Consider the following 14,789-nt stretch of genomic DNA (forward strand, 5'->3'; position numbering starts at 1 on the left):
TTTTGATAAAGGAGAAGATTTATAAAATGTAAGAAGATAAATCTATCAAAAATCTAATCTCGATATCAAATTTGGTCCATCGGTCTGATTTTCAAAGCCTGAAACAGCTCCTAATCGTTACAATCATATTATCAGTTTTTGCTGACACGTTTTAGTTAAATCAATATTAATTTATTATACTTGCTGAGATCATCAAATTCAACTACGATAATTTTAACTGGTTTACGTATCCAAGTACGTTAAGACTTGTTAAAATGTTTCATATGAATCACTCGCAGCCAACAAGCCACATTGCTAAACAGTATCTTAACAACCGCGAAAAAAATGGGCCTAGTTTGAGTAATAAACTCTCAAGCTTTAGAAAACAACAAATAAGTAAAAATGCTCTTAACCTTTTTATAATTGGCACATCACAGTTGATTAAATATGATAAAACATAAATGATTCAAGTTAAATCAGTGTCATATATGAGTCAGTATTATTCAATTTGGTAAGATCTACAAATATCTAATGAAGACACTGCATATCTTATGTAAAAATTGGAATAAACTTGGTAAATATGGAAGTGTTGTGGTAAACATTTTGTTGAACATGGTGAAATAAAAAAAACTTTTCTACTTTTAAAAACGTATTCATTTGAATTGAAGCTCTAATGAAGACCACACGGTGTTCTAATTGCACTTATTCACTTTAATCAAAATGTGCTAAAACTACACTTGAATAAAAATCTTCTATTAGTTTCAATCGAAATATTCAAGTAGGAGTAGTTAAAATCTGTTCACAAAATAATAATACTCCAATTTATATTGTTTATTGTAAAGAGTGCTGAAAAAATTACAAGTCATCTTAGATGTTAATACTTCATTCTGCGAAGATTTTTACCTCGAATTCATTTTGAAAAATAACTTTAAACGTTGCATTCAAAAATAACTGGATTATTATGATAATTATTCTAAGACTTTACTAACACACGCAGCGCAGTAAAATAGGAAAATGCTGTCGAGAGGAACTGCAAATAAAGTTTATTACACCATAAATAATTTGTAGAATAAATCAAATTCAGTGAAAAACTTTATTTATATAAATATTATAAAGTTTAGAGGTTTTTTCAAAGTAAATTATTTAAATACCGTTGAATAAAATTCGTAAGACAGTGCATTGAAGATGCCAGAAACTTTAATAATAACTGGTTTTTGTGTTCTTTGAATTATAAAACACCATTTTGTCCTCATGATTGGTGTTTGATAAAAACATGTTTCGAATATTTTATCTGACATCAAAGTACTTGACTATTAAATAAAATCATCAATAAATTAAAGAATTTTACAAAGTTATATTCCAATCAAATTATTGAAGAATTTATGTTCTTACAACATTCATTAAATTATCTGCTGCCCAAACACATACGAAAATGTTTACAGTTGTGCTAATAATTATGATTAAAAATTGTATTTTCACTGCCAAAAGTTGATCCTGTAATAAACTTACTTTAATTAAATGTGGGTGAACTAAGTAAACTAAATAAAGAAAATATTTACTCTCTAAAAAGAAATTGTAAAAAATTTTTACCGAAACAAGTACAATGCCACCGAATATCATTCCAATTCGAGTTGAAATAACGGTTGCCAGTGTAATGACTTTAATTGGATGAATAATTTCGTTTGTACATGACAGTAAATCTTGATGTTCTTCAATGAAAGCATGAAAACTTTTGATACTTGTTATATTTTTACCTTTGGAAGCCAATATTTCATATCTGGCTCCTAAATACCATAAAAATAGAGCAATTTGACAATCCAAAGCCATTCCTGCTGAACATTGAAAACCAACAATACATTGATGAAGATAAACAAGACATTTAACTATTGGATGCTCAACAGGGAAGGGATAAACAGCATCAGTTGGAAATTTTTGAGGTAAAATTAATGGTCCGATAAGCACTCCAACTGTCGTAAGATAATAACTGCATGTCATAAAAGCATGAAACTTCCAAAATTTTTTGATATATAACTGAAAATGACTTCTTTCCATGACTTTTGCTGAGTTCAAAAAATGTTCCATGTTGAATTTGATGTTCTAAAATTAAAAATATAATCCATATAGCTACAATCTAGTCAATCCGTTTTCAAGTTTTTAAAAAGTTTAAAAATTTATCCATGTAGCACATCAACTTTTTCAATTATTAATTCACAAAATATTAATATTTTGTCATATCGTCGCTCAAAGTTGAAGTTTGCTCTTTGTTTTTGAGTTGCAAAACAACCCTAGTAACCAAACTAACGTAAGAATAACATCAGGTCTGGATATTTTTTCCTTTATTGGTCATTTACATATATTTCTGCTGTTTTTCTGAAGCAGATGGACGTAAGATTATCGTCAAAAAATTTAACATAAGCAAGTGGATGGCAATCTGATGCAGAATGAAAACAAACGGCGTAAGTCTGACGAAAATTCTTATGTCAGGGATGGTTACTAGGGAAGATAAATGTTTTATTCCACATAAAAGAGAAAACGTCATTATTCCGATTAAACTTCAAAACTGAGAACAAACTACCATTTTCGGCGATCATATTCTATAAAATAGTAGATATGACAACCAATGAAGCAAAGTAAGACATTTAACCCTCGACTTAGGCGGTAGTTTTACACGTGCGTCAGAGTATCATACTTTGTTTCTTTCGTTAACAATGTACTATTTCACCCTCTTGAAATCAATCAATGACAATGTTATGACATATTGATGCATACCTGGAATTGTTGACGATACAAAACAATAGCAATAGTTTTAACTAAATAATTAAAAATAGCAGCAGTAAGAATTGATGATTTTATAACAATAAAAATATTATCACGAAATTTTTTTATTGAGATAATGAGTAAAAATGCAAGAGTAATAGCGAGAAATAATGACGTATAAAGAAAAACACTATAAAGAATAAAATATTGTTTCTTGGCATTCGGTAGAGGAAACTGAATACATGTTAGATATACTGTAGCTTGAGTTAACTTAATAGCTTTTTCTGGAGTAACTATGAATCGTCTATGTTTTCTATTTAACTGTTCCATATCAACAGTGAATGATTAAAATAATTGTCTGAGAGAACTGTTTGTGAAATAATCGGCTATCTTGGGATATAGGATGATTCATTTATAATGATTTAATGAGTAATAAATATACAAATAACCAGGAAGAATTTGTTGAAGCACAAGTGCTATTTTCTCATGCGTTTGATTCAACACTATTGAATTTTAAATTTTGAATAGATATCGTAAAATACGAGTAACTACACTAGCTAGAACAAGTGGTTTTGTAACAATTAGTATCAGTGCTTTATAGTCTTTCTTATATATAATATAATAATGCAAGGTTGTAAGATATAAATTGAAGCTTTTCCGTAGTATATGCGTAGTGGATTAATAAGGGTAATATTTTATTATTATTCATAAATACCAAGGCAGTCCTAGAATCGTATGTATTTTTTATTTCCAATCAAATATTAATTATTGAAAATGCAATGAAAAAATTACTTATTTTAAAATTAATATTCGATTAAAATTAACCTACCTTGCATTCAATGAGATTTTTTTAGATATTAACAAAGATTGAATTTTATGCATTTATTATTGAACTCGGTTTAAAATCAATTTCATCTTTCGGTGCTACCTCTAAAAATGTTGAGAGATTAATTTGTCTCATAATTCGCATCTCTTGATGTTTATATTCTGACAATATTCTATAAGTAAGTATTCCACACTCAACACTGTAAATTTTAGTGTTTTATTTTAAAACACTTAAAAACGTTTTAAAATCGAGACAATGTTAATCAAATGGGTGACGTCATATTAAAACACTTTAAATGTTTTAAAGTAAAACTCTAAAATTTACAGTGAAGACATACAATACTCGGAATGTAACTTTCCCAAAAGAAGCAAACGAGTGGAACTGCTTAAAGAAAATCTACTGGTTCATATTCTTCTTTTTCCTAAAAAGAATTATATATTAATGTTCAGTTTAACATTTTTAGAGTTTTATTGAATACAGTCTTACCTTCAGTTGTGAAGATAAAGCTCGTATCCAATCATTAATCATTTTTTCGATCACTCTGTTATCTTTCAATAAGAAAATACTGAAAAATTTGTAAAATAAGTAATGCATAGACTTCAGTGACTTTACTTGGTACGTCAACATACTAGTGATTGATTAATTCACGATATGGATTATTTAATGGGCTCAATTTTGCGAATCTTGAATTTTGACATATCTCCATGTTTCATGGTCCCTAGAGTCGAATACAACAGTTTTTAAGTAGACATCTGTGTGCTCGATTAACGAACCAATTGATTTTAAAAACAAGAAAATTTTTTCACCCTCCCCACTGGGTAGTTAGTCGTGTGAGCTTCCCGGGTGCACTGAGACCACCAAAGAGCACTGATGTTTTAATTTTGAATTTAATTTATTCATTTTAACTTAAGACTAAGATCTTTCCATTTTTTCATGAAGACTTTTTCTTACTTAACTAACAGTTTAAGAAAATCTCTTTTGATAATTATATTGTCTATTACATGTGTTGATTTTTAATGGTAAAGTTTTAATATTTAACGCCCAATTATTAACTAACATATCTTCATACTAAAAAATAAGTAAAATACTAATACAAAAAATATCAAATAAAAATCCAAGAATTTTTACACATGTTGAAAAATAGTAATAATTATTGTTTTGTATCTTTTGAAGTACTTATATTGTGTGGTAGAATCACTATGATTGAGAAAGATGATTTTTACAGTTGAACTATGTATAATTCATCCCTAGTAGCCCCGAGGTGCAAATCGGGGACAGACTACTGTATCGTAATCCAGACAGTTATGTCCAACTTATATCAGTTTATGATAATCTGTTTCTGATCTGTACTTGATGGCTACTAAGAATCATCTTCAGTCGATAATGGTAATTATTAGAAATTAATTAAAAATATTCTTAAACGAATGAAAAAAACACTGATTTTATTTGTAAAAATCGGTGAAGTATTTACATGTTCAAATCATCTTCAATATTATTAAGAAATACTCTTAAAGTTGTAAAAAATGAAAAAGTTTTTGCTAAAAACTAAAAAATTATTAAAACAATGTGCGTATTCATAAAATGATTTTAAAGTTAAAAATTTAAATTTTCTGAAATTTCAGTAATAATTATCTCACCGCTCTGTAGTATGTTAATGAAAGGCCGGGCAAAATTCCTCGAAATTTAATTAGTGATGGTTTTTGAGACTTTTGAATAATAAAAATTAAATTCCTATTGAATTCCGACGATTTTTCACTTTCAGATAAATCAAAAGCTGACCAAGCTGACCATCCAATACTTTCACACTAGTGGAACATAATTTTTTAATGATAGAATTATGCATCTTATGATTGTATGCATTTGTACATACTGCGTGAATCAAAAATTCTGCTGGATAAGCATTCATATACAATATAAAAGTAAGCACTAAAGCAGTAGAAATGCATTGTAATTTTACAATTAAATCATTCTGTAACAAGAACGATAACATTTTATTTTAAATACTATTTTATTTTTTAATAATCAAATAAAAATATTAAACTTACTCCTAAAATATGGGTACTCCCAAGAATGATAGACATCATACACATAATGACTGTAGTTAGAATGATTAATCGAGTGGTTCTAATTATTTCCTCAATGAGCCTTAAATTTAATCAACTTGTAATCGCTTAAGCGATTTTTAATATCAATTTAACTTTTAATTAAAAGTTAAATTGATAAAAAAAAACTATACAAATAATGAATTTTAATAAAAGAATTACGCTATACCATAACAAATATTGATGTTTTTGAATACATGCTCGGAGTTGCAGAATATTTTTGGCAGTTTTTATTTCATTACTAAGAATATCCAGTCGAGCAACCGAAAACCACAACAATAGAGCAACTTGGGTATCAATGACAGTAATACTGCCAACTTGGAATCCATTTAAAATTTGTAAAAAATAAATAATATCAACCACTGGATGAAAGTTAATCCTAAATGGATATTTGGCATCAATTGGAAGTAATTGAGGTTGATACAAAGCTCCCGAAACAATAGAAGTAGCTGCAACAACGGCACCCATCATTATCAGAATATATATGATTCCATGATTTTTTATGTAGTTCGAATATATCTGTTTTTCATGGGGCTTTGAATTGTTCACACACATTTGTAGTTCCTCCAATAAAAACTGAAAAAACCAATCATTGAATGATAATTCAAGTTATTGAAGATAATAAAATATTATAATGTTAACTAAAAAAATTTATTCTATAACATTATAAATAAAAAATGGTAATAATTGTAATACCCGAAATGAATAATATTCACTTTTACATATAATCATTTTTATAGCACATTGAATAGCGTTAAGAGCTAAAAACAAAAATTTCAATGAGTTCAGTGGATCATTTTTTAAATCAAAGGACGAGTATAAAAGTGGTATGATGATAAGAATTAAATTTGCTAAAGAAATCCACCACCATAAATTGAAAATGATTTTCACTGATTTAGATGTATCGCTTTTTGGAGGCCACGATCCTACCAATATTGAGCCATATTTAACATAATTTAATGCAAACTCAGGTGTTATCTCTAGCATTTTATGATTTTAACTGCCGGTATATTACTGTTTTCTAAGTTCTACTAGGAATCAATTTCATACCCCTGTTACTTATGTATTCACATTAGAAAGGGTATAATTTGACTCATTTATCCATCATTATCTGTTCTTGATCGATCCATGCATTTATGATAACAAGTATTGTTGAGCTGGATCATTTTCTGTAACATTAAAGCTTTTAAAAATTCAGTTGATAATTATTTTAATCATCCTTGCATATAAACTTACATATTGAATATTATTTTATACAAAGAATATTGTACACTTTATACAAGTGCTATTATCGATGTACTTAATATACTTTAATATCAATCAGTACACTGGTTCAATATACGTTGTATTTCATTTTTTTTACTTGTCTTTTATCTTTTATTTCGTGTAAAGATGCTTAAATTTATCTTGAAATAATGATGAATCATGTGAACAACTAAATTGGCCTTCAATGGCTTAAATGTACTGGCGAACGATTTTGAGTTATACATAGATTAAAAAAGTTATATTTGAATAATGCAAGCACAATTAACCCATATACAGACATTTGTACTAAGTCTTATTGCAATAAAATAGCCAGTATAATTTGATATCGGTAACTATTTGATAACGGTCGTTAAAAATGAAATATTTTTTTTCTTTTTAAAAGGAAAGAAAATCAACAGCAATTTTTTAAGTGAAAAAATGAAATAAAGTTTTTCTGAATGTTCAATTGCCACTAGAGCCAAAGGTGCAGGTAAAAATTTGCTGTGAGTTAACTGTAAGTTCGGTTCTGAAACAGACTTTCTACGGCAGTCTGTCAGAACCGAACAAAATCCGCCACTTTTTTCCTTGAAAACAGAGGAAAAGTGTTAACTTTGAACAGCTTTTTTTGATAAAGTATTTTTTATTCAAGTCGTGAATACATATTTACTTTATGCTGAGAGTGGTCTTTTATTTCATTCTTTTTATAAAATAATCATTCATATTCTCTCATAATAAATTGGTGAAAATCATTAAAAGTCACTTTAAAAGTAAATATTTACTCGTTTGAAGTTATAAAATCATCAGTATCTAAATTAATACCAAAAAAAATTATGAAATGAAAGAAAAATTGATATTACAATTTGAAGGATCAGACATCCAGGTATCATCATTGCTGCGGTCTAAGTTCAGTTTATTCTGTTAATGTTGATTTTCAAACGGATATTTGAATTTTTAAGTATTCCACCCCAATTTTATGATGAATTTGATCTACATTATTTCCTCAGATTACTATGTATATCAACTTCATTGAAGCATACAATAGTCTGTATATGTGTGCTTTCAAAAATATACTCTATGATAATATCCGAATTACATAGTATTCATAACAATGTTACGGTTTTATTTTACGGATGAATTGAAAAAAACATTTTTAAACTTTAAGTAAAAAAAAGTAACGATTACATTTATTTCAAGTCTAATTTTAAAACTATTTTTTATAATACTCTATACACTTATCACAATATTAGAAACATATTTCCATAATTCATCATTTTTTATTTATTTCAAGATTCATTGTCTTTTAACATTTTATTCTTTTGAAAGAAGAATCCTCATTGTAGTGAAATACGAAAAAGTTGTAGACAAAAACTGTAAATAAATAATTTTTTCAATAAATATTTGATAAAAATTATAAACATAAATAAGTAACATTTGCAGAAACATAAAGTTTATTTTCCGATTTGTACACCGTAAATCCCAGTTTCCCAAAATGCATTATTTTAATGCGGATAAGTGTGTTAAATATGACGTCACCCATTTAATTAACATTTTAGTCACTTTTAACGCATTTCTAAGTATGTAAACAAAATATATATTAATTCTCACCGATGTGTAATATTGTAATGAAATATCGGGAATAAATCCACTGATGTAAATAGTTATGGGTTTTTGTGATCTTTGAATTACATATGAAACTGTTTTCATCATTTTCGTCGATTTTCCATACCAATTACAATGATAAACATTTGAACTAATAATTTGGCTCTAATAAAAAAATAATGTGAAAAATTAAGTTGCTGTATAAGCTTAATTTGCTAAAAGTAAAGTACAACGTCAAACCAAAATATTGATATTAACCATTTGAATTAGGTTATTTGCAGGCCAAGCATAAATGAATAACTCAACAGCGGCATTTATTACAATATTCCCCACACGTAATTTCACTGAAAGTGGCTGATGCTATAATAAAGAGATTCTACTTAATTACTAATTATAACTTATCACATAAGTATAATTTGAATAAATTTTCTTAAAAATGTTGAGTGAATGCAAAATTCTGATTAAAAAAAACACTTTATCGAATTGAGTCAAAACTTCATCAAGTGTTAATTATAAAATTACGCTTTGAATGAAATTGGCCCAAAGTTGATATCGTTATTAGTTTCTAAGATATTCAACATAAAAAACAACTTAATGAACATACGTACACACACACTCAGATATCTTTTTAGAAACCACGAGTTGAATTTAAAGATCATAAAACGAGAAGATAAAGCCGAATTTTTTATTTGAAAAATTGAACAACTTTTCAAAATTTTATATAATTATAAATGATATTATTAAATTATTTATTTACCTTTATATACCATAATTTTCACTCTAAAACTTACGCTTATTAATGTTAAACATCCACAAACAATTCCTATTGTTGTTGTTAACACAGTACTTAGAGCAACGTATTTTACGGCATTTTTTACTTGATTGGCGTACCTGAAAGATAATTTAAGAATTTTAACAACTATCATGATTATTATTGATTATTATTATTGATACATTAGTTTCAGTTAATTGAAAATTTAGTGTGAACGATATCGATATAATATACCAAAGCATATGCTGATGTTTTCTGATACAGTATCTCAGCTCTTTCTCATTAGACACATTTTCAAAATAATAGCCGAGTGTTTCTAATTTCAAAGCAGTAAACCAAAGCAGAATCGCTACTTGGAAGTCAATTGAAAGAGCAGCTGCGATAAAAAATAAAGATATCACTTGGTGAAGATAAAGACTAATATGTAAGTACTGATTATCAATTGAAAATGGATACGCAACGTCAGTTGGGAACTTTTGTCCTAATATAATTGGTTCAATTATAAAATCGAAACAAACCAACCAAATACTTATTGTTACAAAAATATGAAAAAAAGCTGCTCTGTTTATGTATTTTTTTAAATATTCTTTTTCTCGTAGATTGGCATTTTTCATAAAGTCTTCTATTTCCTGAAGTAATATCTATACAAATAAAATTGTTTTTATAATAATTGTTTTTAAAGAAGAAAGATGAAAAATTTTTGAAATTAAAAAATTTAAACATTGTCATAGAACTAGAAGAAGAGTAGAGATGTAAAATAATGCATCATATAAAAGATTGAATACTTGAGTAATAATTAATAATTTATATAATATTGTGTGCTTACCTGAAATCTTGAAGTTTGTTTTCGACAAGTAATTATTTTTAAAATGGCTTGACCGCAAGCACTGGACATACAAATAGCTTTAACCATTATCAATGTATCATGATGATAAGAATAAATACCATTCAATAATGGTAAAAGTAGGAATAAGAGGAATATTAATACTATCCACCACCGTATTTTCATTAAAATTTGATCACGTTTACTAGCTGCTACTGATAATGGCCAAGAACATACCAAATAAACACTTGTCTTTGTGAATTTTAGAGCAGCTTCTGGGGTTATAAGCATATTGATGAAAAATTATCAGTTTTAACCAAATTTTTATATAGTATGTATCTTGTTCTTCTAAAGTTTCAAAATAAAGTTGAAAAGATTGTAAGGAAAACGAAATGCATGCGTTAAGAAATCCATCTGCTTATTCACATCATAATCTATCATTATCGACAATGTAAAATATTCAATAGGTTATATTTTTTCTTTCACATGTGAGGCTCCCTAATTACACAGAAGAAAAAACGAAAGGGCGTGGAATATAAATTTTATATCGTAAAAGGTGAATTTTTTATTCGTAAATACAAAGAAAAGGTAAAAAAAGAAAATATTTTCTTTGTCTTATGAACGAACTACAGATTCTATTTATATTTCTTGTATAATATACATTAAAATGAAGAATACTACTCATTTTGTATCGTTTTAAAGTATGATAATATTTGAAGAGAGAGTTTTTATGTTAATTTCACAAAGTCAGAACGAAAAATAGTCATGCATTTTGAATTTATTTGATTGTAACATAAATCTTCTAAAAAGTTGTCAATTTTTAAACTTTTTCGTTCTTTAATTTATACAAGAGTAAGTAAATAAAATGAAATTTATTTAGTTTGTATCTATTATGGTTATTTTTATGGTTGAGTATAAATGAATGCAATTTTTTCCTGTTAAACACAAATAAATTGTTCTTGATAGAAATCGACATCAATAAGTATTGGAATGTTTCAAGATGTGAGTACTCATTTATGTACTCACATCTTATTGACTTATGTGTCTACATAAAGTGACACTCTGTTTTGTTCTACGAACGACTCCTATCCATATTTAATCTCTGAATATCTAACAATTCTATTATAGTTGATAAAATACTCAATGACGATTATCTGGCTTAGTATAGGTGATAGAACTGCTACATCATAGCTCACACTAATAAAACCATCTCCCCATGTTCTTTTCTCTTAACAAATTTAATCTAGAATTTCAAGATTTATCTGATGAAACAAATTCAATAAAAGATTTATGATTAATTAATAAAATTATTTATTGCTCTTTGAATTAACTATAAAACTAAAACACTCTATAAAGTGATTCTTACCGGATTCATTATAGTTAAGTTTTTCTCCACTTTCGTGATTCATTTTTGTTATATATTTTTCGTCATACCTGCGCGGAAAATTTACTTTTCGATTAGAGAAGGGTTAAACTTTCCACACAGGTATGACGGAAATTCACATTCAGCTCTAGAGAGAAAAAGTAGACTAGCTCAAACCACGTGTAAAATTATAACCCGAAAGGAAGGTGAGGGTGGTAAACACGTGGTTTAAGATAGTCTACTTTTCCTCCCTAGATGTGAAATGTACTATATTTCTTTTGCTGTTACAGCTCGCATTATACTTATATTTCTCTCTCTTAGAGAAACCAAGAGAACAAATACATAAGAGAAATTAAAAATATACATTAGATGTAAGCGTAACTGAAACTCAAGTAAACGATCAGAAATTTCATGAGTAGAATAATAGTCACGTGTGTGTGTGTGTGAAAAGAATGAGAGAGTTTAGATTTAAATTAACCAAAAGTTAAGGAAAGAAGCTTTATAAAAAAACGACGAGCTCGTAAAACGAATCCGTAAATGTAATTATAAAGAGAAACAGAGTCAACAACAGAGATAAACCCATATAGAGTCGTTGGAATACTCACAGATAGAATCTTCCTTGTTGAAGTGTAATACTGAGAAATAAAAGAAAAACATTTAATCGAGAATAAACATAATAAATTTAGTAGTAGTAGAATCTCAACAGCAGATCGTCTTTGAGTCCGGAACAGTACTCTAGGTTGGTGTTTAACAGGTGTTGGCGTCCACCGAGATCCAGAGGGTGTTCGCCTTTATACTTGTCTGATTGATCTCATATTAAATATTTTTCCCGTACCGTGGCATAATTTTTTGGGCTGAATAAATTTAACTTTCAACAAGGTATATCCAGGTCCTGAGGAGCTTTCCGTAGCCTCCAGTGGTGTTGCGAACACGAGCATCTCTGCAGAGTTCCTTCAATAAGGAGTAAAGCAATGATTATTTTTATTAAAAGAGCTTACTCATATAAAGGAAGCTCAATAACCACCCGAAGGTACCGCTATATGCTGGTGTGTAAAAATAGGCATTTATTCACCTATGGTAGGGAACCTTAGAGTCTCAAACAGTTAAGCTACCCGGAACAAAAGGATCCTAAGAAGTCTGTCAATAGCTTCGAAGGTCCTGAAGGTCAGTAGATACAGATTCACGTGGTGAGTAACAGTGCAACTTATCTTGTCCACATAACAATTCGCGACCAAAAGGGTTAGTGGACCTCTTCACTCAACTAATGGTTTCACTAACAATAAATTATTCCTAATTTTACCTAACTTTACTCCGAAATGTCGCAATAATGAAAAATCAGTATTTAGCTTCATTTTTCATTATTTATAAAAAAATTCACTCGTTTATGGTTTTTAGAGTACATATAAATACTTAATTTTTTGTTCTTATGATAAAAAGTTTAATTTGTTAATCAGATTGTATAGTATGATTAGTTCCTATGTCCAAATAAAATATACGAAAAATGTGCAACTTTCAAATTTCTACCGTTCAATGAAAAATCAATATTTTTTAATTCTTTTTATATTAGGAATTATTATTCATCAATCCTTTTTCTTATTAAATATCGTGCGTACTACTTTTTTTAATAAAAATATATATATTGAATTATGTATATAATTAATTACTTTTTATAAATATCTAAAAAACATTATATTCAGCTCACTTTTTTAAAAATTTTGTTACTCATACAATTTTTTAATATTTTTATGTAATAATCGTTGTATTGTATCCAATACTTACCTATTTAAGGGTTAAATGTTTTTAGAAATAAATACAAAAATAAATGCATGTATTTGTTTACAAACATAGATTGGCATGGAAAAAGTTAACTTTGTCAATTACATATATGGTATTCGAAATTTGAATTGGGTTATGCGTGTCGGATTGGTTCGTATCAACGAATAATTCTAAATTTTGCCGCTAGAGTAATTATTAACCATTTTGGCGGTCTTTGTCAAACAAATGTTCATCAATTTTATAAACAATCGTAAACTATCAAAATAAGTGAATATTCAAACGCATCAATAGAATTTAGTCGCAATATTTTTAAATTTATTTTTATGCATAGTAAGAATATTAAATAAATAAAATAATATGGTTCGTCGAAAATCTGACAAAAGTGGGTAAGTAGGTTATGTTTATATTTTGAACCTACTGATTATTTATTGAGTGCAATCATTTTTATTATTTAAATTGTAACTTTAATTTTTAGACCGTTACGTAGTCCAAAAAAAATACCAGAAGGGAAAAATAAAAGGAGAGTAAGTATAATTCGATTTTAATATAATTTGTACAACTAATTCTGCATATGAATAAGTTCAATTACTATCTACAAACCTGATTACCATTTACTTTCAAAACTATTTTTTACAAATTAGGATATTATACTTAGATTAAACTTTACTTAACTAATAGTTATTTTTTATCATTATATTATTACAACAAAAATAATCTAAGAATACTTAATTTCCAAAATTTTTAGACTGAAGTGATAGTTCCAAAAATTAAAAAAATTCATCGTCAAACCAGAGCATTACAAGAAATAAAATATTATAGAAAGTCAACTAAATTATTGATACCAAAATTGCCATTTTCACGGCTTGTACGGGAAATAATGTCGGAAATTTTTCCAAACACTCAGTATAAGTAACTAAATGTACTTTTTCAATTTATAATTATCATAATATTAATATAATTTATAATATACATATTCACTTTTCATTAGAATTCAAGCTCTTGCTCTCCAAGCACTTCAGGAATCTACTGAAATGTATATAGTACAATTTTTTGAAGATGCTGTTTTAATATCATATAATAGTAAAAGAGTAACTCTCATGCACAGAGATTTTATTTTATTGCGACGACTCCGTGGACGTGGTGACATAATAAATAGATGAATTATTGAAAATTATTTATTTTTAAGGAAAAATTAGTTAGTGAAAGTTTTTATGAATTTCTCCAGATTATGCTATTACATATTCAAATTTATATTTAAATATTGCTTCACAGTGAGAAAAAAAATGCTTTAAATGAATGTAATTACAATATTTAAGTTTTTAACAGAATCATATACAGTAGTTTTATTTCAAAAATAATGTTGGAGATGTAAATACACAAATAAGTTATTCTACAAGTATTGTTTTTAGTAAGAAAAATTTTTGAAAAAACAATATACTTTATTCTTCCATACTTTGGTGAAATACTTTCATTTGATAAAAATAGGAAATTTTGTAATTTCATAAAAACACAAAAATGTACAGGACTATTTGAATTTTCTTTATATT

General features: G+C 27.5%; 4 protein-coding genes across 4 annotated transcripts; 1 reads left to right on the forward strand and 3 right to left on the reverse strand.

The window, feature by feature from the left end:
* Window positions 1-952: 952 nt before the first annotated feature.
* Window positions 953-1,974, reverse strand: LOC118069124 (uncharacterized). The gene is made up of 3 exons (XM_035087010.1): window positions 1,570-1,974; window positions 1,131-1,289; window positions 953-1,009 (listed from the first exon to the last, which is right to left on the reverse strand). The coding sequence occupies exons 1-3, from the start codon at window positions 1,972-1,974 to the stop codon at window positions 953-955; spliced, it is 621 nt and encodes a 206-aa protein (XP_034942901.1).
* A 1,973-nt stretch (window positions 1,975-3,947) lies between these two features.
* LOC118069125 (uncharacterized) lies at window positions 3,948-6,132 on the reverse strand. Its single transcript, XM_035087011.1, has 7 exons — window positions 5,834-6,132; window positions 5,608-5,707; window positions 5,433-5,531; window positions 5,200-5,367; window positions 5,034-5,107; window positions 4,049-4,127; window positions 3,948-3,983 (listed from the first exon to the last, which is right to left on the reverse strand). The coding sequence occupies exons 1-7, from the start codon at window positions 6,130-6,132 to the stop codon at window positions 3,948-3,950; spliced, it is 855 nt and encodes a 284-aa protein (XP_034942902.1).
* Window positions 6,133-8,217: 2,085 nt separating this feature from the next.
* LOC118069126 (odorant receptor 22c-like) lies at window positions 8,218-10,397 on the reverse strand (the record flags this gene model as incomplete). The annotated part of the gene is made up of 6 exons (XM_035087012.1): window positions 8,218-8,277; window positions 8,515-8,673; window positions 8,767-8,868; window positions 9,300-9,399; window positions 9,515-9,921; window positions 10,107-10,397. Coding segments are annotated over 6 exons (1,119 nt in total), but the record flags the coding sequence as incomplete, so codon positions are not given.
* Window positions 10,398-13,431: 3,034 nt separating this feature from the next.
* LOC118069098 (histone H3.3-like) lies at window positions 13,432-14,783 on the forward strand. The gene is made up of 4 exons (XM_035086976.1): window positions 13,432-13,628; window positions 13,718-13,766; window positions 13,988-14,151; window positions 14,231-14,783. Exons 1-4 carry the CDS (start codon window positions 13,600-13,602, stop codon window positions 14,400-14,402), a joined length of 414 nt encoding a protein of 137 aa, XP_034942867.1. The 5' UTR covers window positions 13,432-13,599; the 3' UTR covers window positions 14,403-14,783.
* Window positions 14,784-14,789: the final 6 nt, after the last annotated feature.

This window comes from Chelonus insularis, unplaced genomic scaffold (assembly GCF_013357705.1).
Source record: "Chelonus insularis isolate UGA/USDA-ARS -01 unplaced genomic scaffold, ASM1335770v1 contig_405_pilon, whole genome shotgun sequence".
Taxonomy (NCBI): Eukaryota; Metazoa; Arthropoda; class Insecta; order Hymenoptera; family Braconidae; genus Chelonus; species Chelonus insularis.